Source organism: Limulus polyphemus, unplaced genomic scaffold (assembly GCF_000517525.1).
Source record: "Limulus polyphemus unplaced genomic scaffold, Limulus_polyphemus-2.1.2 Scaffold431, whole genome shotgun sequence".
Taxonomy (NCBI): domain Eukaryota; kingdom Metazoa; phylum Arthropoda; class Merostomata; order Xiphosura; family Limulidae; genus Limulus; species Limulus polyphemus.
In genome coordinates this window covers 216,129-226,741 of record NW_013666041.1, presented here as the reverse complement: position 1 = coordinate 226,741, position 10,613 = coordinate 216,129, and the positions used below count along the sequence as shown (strand labels likewise).

General features: G+C 30.7%; 1 protein-coding gene across 4 annotated transcripts in view; it reads right to left on the bottom strand.

Moving 5' to 3' along the window:
- LOC106458226 (serine/threonine-protein kinase PLK2-like) overlaps nucleotides 1-10,613 on the bottom strand; it is an 89,655-nt gene that overhangs the window by 33,045 nt on the left and 45,997 nt on the right. For all 4 annotated transcript variants that reach the window (XM_022384353.1, XM_013917702.2, XM_022384354.1 and 1 more), the window contains one exon: nucleotides 2,822-3,097. In XM_022384353.1, coding sequence (XP_022240061.1) covers nucleotides 2,822-3,097 — 276 coding nt within the window. The remainder of the gene's footprint in view (nucleotides 1-2,821; nucleotides 3,098-10,613) is intronic.

The window sequence follows — 10,613 nt, the reverse complement described above, 5'->3', positions numbered from 1 at the left end:
CCTTCTGTAAATCAGCAGCATCCTCTTCACAGCTAGCAAAACCCAAGACCTAAATATCATCTGCAAATTTAAATAATTTATTGACAATTCCTTCATCTATGTCATTGATGTAAATCACAAATAGCAAAGGTCTTAAGACTGAGCCCTGAGGTACCCCACTTGTGACATTAATCCAGTTTGATTGAACTCCATTTGTAACAACCCTCTGCTTTCTTCCATCCAGCCACTCTTCTATCCAATTTGCTAACTTATCCTCCACACCTATAGAGATAATTTTATTACAAGCCTTTTATGTGGCACCTTGTCAAATGCTTTTTGAAAATCCAGATAAATTAATTCTACACCCTTACCCTCATCTACATATCCAATAACCTTTTCAAAGAATGTTAAATGATTTAAGGCAAGATTTTCCCTCAGCAAAACCATGTTGACTATCCAATAGAATTCTAAGCTTTCTTAAATGACTTTGCAAAGTATCTCTTAACAGACTTTCCAAAACTTTTCCCACAACTGATGTAAAACTAATTGGTCTATAATTACTGGGACAATTTTTATCACCTCCCTTGAAAATAAGAGTTACATTAGCTAACTTCCAATCTTTTGGTACCTGTCCACTACTCAAGGACTGACAAAAAATAGTAGTAAATGGCTCACATATCTAATCTCTAATCTCCTTCAAAACACTTGGGGAAATATTATCTGGCCCAGGAGCCTTATCATTTTTTAAACTTCCCAATTTTTTCTTAACCAGCTCAGAATTACTACAGTCATCTTGTTTGATCTCGTTTCCATTTATCAACCTTTCAAGACATGGAAAACTGCTTAAATCTTCGTTGGTAAAAACCTAAGGAAAAGCAAAATTTAATAACCCACCCATCTCATAATCATCAGATACTATCCTTCCATTATCATTCCTCAAGGGTCCTATCCCCATTCTAACATTTTGTTTACCCTTAATGTATTTAAAGAAATCCTTACTCTTAATTTTTACATTTTCAGCCAACCTTTTTCATACATCCTTTTTAATGTCCTAATTTCCTATTTCACCAACATTCTTGATCTTCTAAATCTTCTGTCATACTCTTAAACTATTTGTAAGCCAACCTGGTTTTTTACTTGCAGCTACCATTTTTTTCTATAAGGAATATTATTACCTTGAATATCTAAAAATTTTCCACATCTGATCAGTCTCCAAGTAACTCAGCTGCCCAATTCACAATAGATAATTCTTGTTGCACCCCTTCAAAATTAGCTTTTTGAAATTTGTAACCAAAATATCATTATTCCTTATCCCAATATGCAGTAAAACATTGAACCTAATACAGCAATGATCACTTGCACCCAGATGTTCCCCAATTTCCACACTCTAAATCATTTCTGTATTTGAAGTTAACAATAAACATAAAATAGCATTATTTCTAGTACATTCTTTAGCTAATTGGTGAAGAAAGCCATCCTGAACAGTTTCCAAAAAAACTTTCTCCTTCATGGTTTGACTCTAGAATTTCCCAATCTATATGCCTGAAATTAAAATAGCCCATAATTTTGAATGACTTCATTAACAGCTGAAATCGTAACCTCATTGTAAAGTTTCTCACTAATTTCATCAGTATTATTTGGCGGACTGTAACAAATTCCCACTAAAAGCCTTTTTACTTTATATCCACTAATAGAAACCGAAATGGATTCAATCTTCTTGCTATTATTTTTTATATCCTCAAATTCAACAGGATGTAACTCATATTTTACATATAAAGCCCCCCCCCCCCCTCTTTAATACTCTATCCCTATTAAATAGCCTGTAACTCTCTATTTCAAAGAAATTTCTGTCATTGAAATCATCTATGTTTAACCAGGTTTTGTTTATTCCCATTATTTCAAAATCCTCCATTTCCACCAGTGCTCTAAGTCATCCATTTTATTTCTTATACTTCTAGCATTACAATATTAACAATTAAGCCTATCCTTATAACTACTTCTATACTCATTTCCTATGCTAAACTTTTATTATTTTTGCATTTAGTTTTTCCTGGCCTTCACCACTGTCTAGTTCTAGTTTAAAACTTCCCTTACAGCTGTGTTAATAGCCAGCCCCTACCCTATTTAAATGTAAACCAGCCATACAATCAGATTACATCAAAGATATTGAGAAAATACAGAGACACAATGCTACAAAAATGCCAACTATTCATGCCAAATATGGCCACATTATACATAAACATTAAATACACTTAAAATACATTATTTGTGTACTAATTTTGCAATAGTTTCTTGTGCAATTACCTTTCAATAATTACAAGCTAATTTCTATAACAAATCAAATGACTATTTTGTGTGTAAAGTGCACAAAATGACAATTGTTGAGGTGTTATAATAAATTTCTACATTAATATAGATGTGGAAATATGTAACTATTAATAACAAAAATGTAAAGTAGGATACAAATTTTTTTCAATATTATACCTGAGCCAAGTACTTTCAACTTATTATTCATTAATTGAGAAACCGATGTGATTGTAGAGGATATTACAGTAAAATCCTATGATTATTAGAAAGGTCATTTTTCACATTTTATCCAACAGTTTTTCCTTATGGATGTCAATGGTTTTCTAAGTTATGTTATTAGATAAACTATCTTTGTTGATAGATATACAGGATATACCACACTTTAGTTATCATCTTCAATAATCAGTGCACAAGCTTTTTAGTTTGATTGTATTTCTAGCACTCAATAACTAAGCTTTTATTTTCCATTAATCCAGAACTAACCTAATACTCTAATGGTAATAGCTTAAATACTTGTTTTCCTTCATTGACCTACCTGGGGAACAAGCACATTGTTGGAAACTTAGGAGGACTTGAGCAACAGGATGGAGGAAGGGATTTGGGCATGTAACCAGAATGAAAGAATTGATCTTGAAGAATTACACTAACTACAGGTCTGTCTTCAGGTTTATTTTTCAGCATGCTAAAGATCAAATTACGGGCACTTTCAGATATGTTCATAGGCATACAATAGGAATTGTTGCTAATACGTGAGTATGTTTCATTCAGTGTTGTAGTCTCAAATGGAGGATGACCCACCAACATAGCATACCTAAAAAAAGAAAAAAAAATTCAGAGCTTACACTTTAAGATTACACTGGTATTAAATGGGACAGAATTTGTACTGATAAATAGCAGCTATATGTTCCAACTAAAACTATTGTATCCGGAAATATGATTCTAAAATACACAAGTACTGTAGTAAAAGGAGAATGGAACAAACTAAAAACAATTAATAACACTTGAAACTAGTAAGAAATGACCTTATGACATCAAATTTGTTATTTTCCTTGAATTGGACACTCAACTATTTCACTTTACACTTCTCCAGGAGCATTCCACTTAAACACAAACAACCAATACAAAGCTTCAATAGGTTTAAATAATAAATTTTGTTCAAGTCTATAGTGCACAATCCTACAGCATGCATTTGACATATTAAATAGTAAAGCTTATTGTTGAAAGAATTGTATTGATAAAACAATAACCTGCTACATGTTTTAAACAAAAGTTCTAAGTTACATACTGAAAGAACAAAAATGAAGATGGAAAAAATAAAATAATTATAATTATAGGTACCATGTTTTGTCCCTATTCATCCATGGTTGTAGTTGTTCGATTAGAAAAGCTTCTTCAAATTTTCTGTCAGTGTACTAGATAGTTTTGGTGGTTTCATGTCAGGTGTCATTTGTTCATGATTAGTTTAAAAAAAATTATCTGCAACTGTGCTTCTTTCATGTTGTTGTTTATAAAGAGAATTAATATGTTTTCCTATTCTTATATGTAATTGTTCCAAAAACATGCATAAATATTTTCCATAAATAATAGTGACTATTACCCATAGCAACACCTCTTAGTTAGTTGTTTTTTTGTTTTTTTTTATCAAAAATGAAAATATCCATTTTGAAAGATGAAATACAAGATTTCTCCAACAGTATCTATTGTCAATTCATATATCTCCAACTTGTTTATGTGATTCAACATTAATTTGCATGCTGCATTAACACCATTTGTATAGAAGGGTAGAGAGCTACAATGTCCAATGTAAAGAATATTGTGCTTGTCACTATGTGAGATACATCCTTGATTCATGATAGCAGATCTTGTGTACTATTCAAGTGTGTTGCGGAACGTAATTTAGTAATGGCACAATAATTATATGCACAAGTCAAGACAGACTTCCAGTGGCAATGCCACATACTAAAACTATGGATTTTAGTAGTATACCCAATTTATTTTCTTTTGGTGAACCATATAAGTCTGGAATGTGGCTATTAAAGGGCTTAATTTCAGGAGAATCATAAATCACAGAAAAGGTTGATTAGCTTTCTGTCTTCAATTACAAAGAGATTAATAACACTATTTGCAAAGAAAAATAAACAGCCAAGACTAATACAACAAAAACAAATAATTTTAAAAATCTCCTCCAAAACATTTCCTAGTTTCTACACTTGACTCATGAACATTAGATGGTTTGTTATGAATTTCGTGCAAAGCTATACAAGGGCTATCTGCACTAGCCATCCCTAATTTAGCAGTGAAAGACTAGAGGGAAGGCAGCTAGTCATTACCACACACCGTTAACTCTGGGGCTGCTCTTTTATCAATGAATAGTGGAATTGACCATCACATTATAATGCCCCTATGGCTGAAAGGGTGAGCATGTTTGGTGGGATGGGGATTTGAACCCACGACTGGCAGATTGTGAGTCGAGCACTCTAACCATCTGGACATGCCGGGCCCAGTAAAGATTAAATTAGACATCTCATGTAAAATTTTACAGTTTCATTGCCTTTTGAACCATGTCTAACTATTATTCACATCATTAAAAGTTGTAAATCAATTAGGGAACATGTAGCTCATGTTACGATTTTGAATTACATTACCCATGAGCTACTTGTGTGCATGCTTCTTGAAAAATTATTATATTATTTATTTTACCTAATCTAACCTTAAGTAACCTAAAGATATCACTATTTTTACCTTTTAGTTAGTTTTATAATAATAAATAAAGAATAAACATGAAAAAGAAGAAATAATGAATATACTCGAATCATCATCTTTCTTGCTGTTGATTGGTGAAGACACTTAACCCTTTTTTTTTTAATACTAATGATGGTAATGCACTAAATAATTTTTGTTTAATTAAATAATACACTAAAGAAAATAGAATAATAATATGCCAAAGTAGACGATTTTCCCTAACTATCACAATTTTTCTGGCTCTCTAACTATTTGCTAACAGTGAAATTGACAATTCTGTGTCAGATAACAACATTATATAATTTGTCATTTGAAAGATGAAAACCCTGGTAAGAGAGAACTATTAACAAATCCTAAAAGCAAAAATGGGACAGGTGGGTGTGGCAAGAGGGGTTTGATTTTCTATTTGATGGCTCTGTAACCAAACATAATTGAAGGCTATAAAAATTATGGTTTCTTTGAGCAATGACGATTTAATAGTTAGTAATTTACATTGAATTTCATACTTTTTGGAGGGGTGGTGGATAAAACAGAGAACAGGAAATGCCTAGAAATCCTGTGTCACACGAAGGGAAATTCAGGATTTATTTAAATATTGCCTTATAAAATTAAGAACTTAAATCTTATATACTATTAAAATATGAATTGTTAGCTACGATTTTATGCTATACTATCAAGTATATTAATAAAATTTTGAATGTAAGTCACTAAAACTATGTAACATGCACACTAAAGGATGCCCATCACAAAAGGGTTAAACCAACTGAAGCTTTGTACTGATGGTTTGTGTTTTAAAAGAATGCTCCTGAAGAAGCTGTAAAGCAAAATGTTGAGTCTCCAGTTAAAGAAAAATAAATTTAGTGTTATAAAATCATTTATTACTAGTATTAATGTCTTGTATATACCCAAATGCACTAAAGAAGTTAATAATAACAATAATAATACATAATAGACAATTTCTAGTGCAACTAGAAAACTACTGACTCAGATCTGTATGAAATTACACTTACTGAGTTTGCATCTACTTTTCAATGACTTAATAATGAGCAAAGCATTAATAAAGTTTATGACTTCTACAAGGAAACAATTAGCTTTGCAGGAGAGCTGACAAAACAATGTGAACTAAATATTTCAAATTATCTATTTCAATATCTTATGAATTTGAGATATGAACCATTAATAAACATTGCCATATACAATAGTTCAAGTACCCAAGTTTCATAAAATGTGCCTGGAACATAAATTTTCTTGATTTAAGAGTCTTGTATGATTCCACTGTTTTACCAAACTTGGTAATTTCATAAATAAGTATGATACCTTTTGTTTATACACTACGTATAATTCAAAAATAGTATGCCATTATACAAACAAGTTGAACAGAAAATCATGGAACTGTAGCTATTTAAAGTGAAATTCAGTGTATTAATATGATATTAATTGTCAACAGCTTCTCTTCAATAAATACAGTTTATCACTACCAGCACCATACAGATCTATACATATGAGCTTACCGACTTCTTTCAGTTACAATTCATTTGAATAAATGGAGAATAAAATTTCCTCTATGCACTAAATTACTTTAAATAGTCACTTAGACCATTTATAATTTAAGAAAATGTACCTTTCTAATAGATTCACAAAATTGAAAAGTTTGCATTTTAAAATCCAGAGAATTTTTGAACAGACAGCTTTAAAGTTGAAGGCTTTTTTGCTTAGTCAAATGATGAAAGGTTTACCTGTCCACAAATATTTAGGTAATTAAGTTTCTGTGATCACGATTACATAATTTCATAATCTTACTTTTCATGTATGATCATACTAAACATATTTATATTAGTTTTTGTTGAAAATCCTAATGTTATAGTTTGGAATAAAGAACTTAAAAACCAAAGTGCATAGATTGTTCAACAAATTAAATCCATTTCAAAATAAAATTCAATTGCATAAACTGCCAAATCTTTCATGTGAGAAAACTTCATGTTTAGTTACATGTTTTATACTTTCTATTGACATAATCATTCTCAATCAGCTTCATGACAAAGCCTTATCACACCTCACTTCCTCATCTTTTCATAATTTCTTCACATAGCTCTCTGGTGTGGGAAGGAGGGTGTAAACAATCTGAATTTTATTTGAAAATAAAAATGTTGATACACGAGAAAACAGGGAAACTTGTTACTCCTAGGGAAAAATTAAACTTAAAAGTCATGCAACAACCATCATAAAAATAAATCAGCATTAAGGTAATTATGTACCAGATGGTCAAGAGCATAGTGCTATAATTCAAATTCGATGACGAGGAACCCACTTTGAGACTAATAATGGCTGGAGACGGCTTAAATGGGTAATGAAGAAAAACTTTAATATAAGTTTATGCTGTCATGTTAAACTTATATTAAAGTTTTTCTTCATTACCCATTTAAGCCGTCTCCAGCCATTAATAGTGCTATAATGTCAGTTCTAAGGAATAATAGGTAAGGTATTGTGTGTAGGATCTTTTGTGGATTTCCCTCAACTCCAGTGCTAAGCTCTAAGATAACATGCCAGGTAGTTCAAGAACTGAGAAAAAAAAAAGTGGACATCTACAAGTAACTATTTAATAAGAGGAATTACAGCAAAATAACAACTACAGGAAACAAATGAACCTGAAAGTAAATTGTAATGCCTTATTCTAGAGTGTCATAAAAAGGTTCCAAAAATGATGGCAAGAACCAACTACAGTTTTTGTGTTGTGTTCTGCTCTTTATAAGGCTTAAAAATAAATAAAATGATTCATTAAACCTGTAGGCAGAATTAAAAGTCCCACCCTTTAGCATCCTGAATGAATTCAACAAAAGTAAGATGCCACTAACAGCAATGTGTATGGGATGCTGTATGTCAATGGTTTCAAAACTGCATCTAGTGTGTTCTGTCAAGTTGCTAGGAGAGTTGCAATAGTTTCACCAAACAAAGAGTAATTAAGAAAATGAAAAAACTCTACAAAAAAAATGCTGTATATGTCAACAGAGGTTTCATACAAATCAAGGTAAATGGGTTAGTGTGTCACCAGTGCAAAATGTTTGGAAACCACTGCTGTATATTACTGCTGAAAGGGCTTGAAAAAAAAGGAATGTAGTAGTGAAAAAAAAATCTATAATAGCCCTACCTTACTGAAACCAGTGGCTAAAATGTAGTGTAAACACCACAGAGATGGTTAGCAAAATATAAAGAGCACAAAGAAGCTTAATGAGATCTAGTGTGCAATAAACTGTTGTCAGAAAGTTCAACAGTATCTGCTGAAAAACAAGAGAGATACTAGGAACGAGTGCCATAAGCAATTATTCAAGAAACCAAAATTTAACTGTTAATAAGCTAAATTACAATACATGAGAAATCACCCAATAGTTTGGGAGCATTAACTCTCCAAATACGGACTCAGTCAATTTAACCAACCACATAACCTCTTTGTACTCATTCAAAGTCTTTGGATTTGATGCTACTAACTGTTAATATAGTGTGCATATCTTCATGAAATTGGCAGTCTTTTAGAAAACATTACAAGTCTTTCACATACAAAAAAAATCATATTTTTAGTGAAGTATTTAAAAAAACTTAAAAAAAATTTGTTAGTGAATATATCAAATATTTGTTTCAAATAGTCTGTGTGCCAAGTAATTTTCATGTTAAGATTAAAAAATGCTTTTCTTCATTTCAAAAATATAAAATTTCATTTGTGTGACCTCTAAAAGCTTCTAAATACATTTTAAATGTTTTTTTCAGTAAAACTTTATAGTTTAACTGTTATTTTCTCTACCCTATCTCAAAACGGATACAGTCTATCTGACCAACCTCAACCACCAAAAAAAAAAAAAAAAATTGAAATAAATCTCAATTACCCTTTTTTCTTTCAAAAATGACTTCAAATATAACATGAAACTACATTCATTTGTCCTAAGTAGCTTTAAACTTGTAACATTATAAATATATTTATAATTAGATTTTATTGTTTTAATGCTTTTGAACCATGTTTAACTACTATTTACAGCATTATAAGTTGTAAATCACTTGGGAAACATGGAGCTCATGTTACGCTATTGAATTACCTTACCCACAACCTGATTGCGTGCATGCCTCATGAAACATTTTTATTATATTATTATTATTTATTTTACTTATTTTACCTAATCTTAACCAACCTAAAGAGATCACTATTTTTACATCTTAGTTATTATTATAATAATAAATAAAGAATAAGCATGAAAAACATGTCATTTGCAGTAAAGGATATCTGTGGCAATAGGGTTAATGTAAGGTAAGATACAAATATAATTGAAGGAACAAAATACAGCTCTAGCCAAAGGAAAAAATAAGTACAGATAAGCATATCCTTTAACCCTTTCACAACACAAGCCCCTTTAACTCTTTCAGCATGAGCTCGGTCCCTTGGATTGCCCTTAACCATTTTATTCTTGTTATAGTTTTCGTGCTATAACTTTTAATTTAGCAAACAAATGTTAATGAAATTTGGCAGATTATCAGTAAACATTACAATGCTTACATATGCAAAATATGAATTTTTTTTTATTAAATCTTAAGGTTTATAAAGCAATGATTTTCTTTTGGCATATTGCCTATCTATCATGAAAAGTAATATTCATTTTAAGATTAAAAATACTTTTATGCATAAGCAAATTTTAAATTTCACATGCAAAATCTTTATAATGTCAAGATAGTTATATTTATATTTTATCTGTTATTTTCAGTAAATAATCTCTGTATGGGTTCGGTAGATTTGACCAATCTCACAACCACCATAAAAGATTAGGAAATAAATATAAATCATGTTTAGACTAAATAGCTTAAATCTCATAAAGTTATACATTTATATATACTTATTATTTTTATTATATTGAGCTTTCAGCCGTGCCTGGCTAACAATACAGAAGTTAAAATGATGCGGCTCACGTGCACTCATGTTACCATTTCAAATAACATAAAACCGACCATTGGTCTGTGCAAAGTAACTTGTCTTGGCTGTGTTTTAGTCGACTAGTACTTTGTAAAATACAGTCAAATTTCAATTATTATACATTATATATATAGATTATTGCTATTTTAAAACAAGATCTTAAACTTATTTTTCTTAAAACATAGAACAGTAACGAAAGAACTAAAGCAAACACATATCTCTTCTAGTTACGACCTTTGTACTTGGTTACTGCTTGACGTAGGTTGCTAAACCTTTAAAAAATTAGCATGTGGAAGATATGAACAATTTTTTTTATGTGTGTGTGAGTATATATATATATACACATTTGAATAACTAAAAAATCATAAATTACTACATTAATACCATAGAATTCCACTATGATTCATCAAGCTTAGTAACTAAGATGTGTTTTAGTCTAAAAAAATATGAAATTTTGAGCAGACTAAAGACACACCCTACCTTGTTGAAATATTGGTTCAAAAGAAAGAAATGGCACCAAGTCCATTAAAATGGCTGTGAAAGCCACTAGAGGGACATTCTGAGCTTCATGTCATATATAGAAGTAGTGTACACTGAGTGGTCACAAGTAAATAGACACCTAATTTTTCGTCATTTA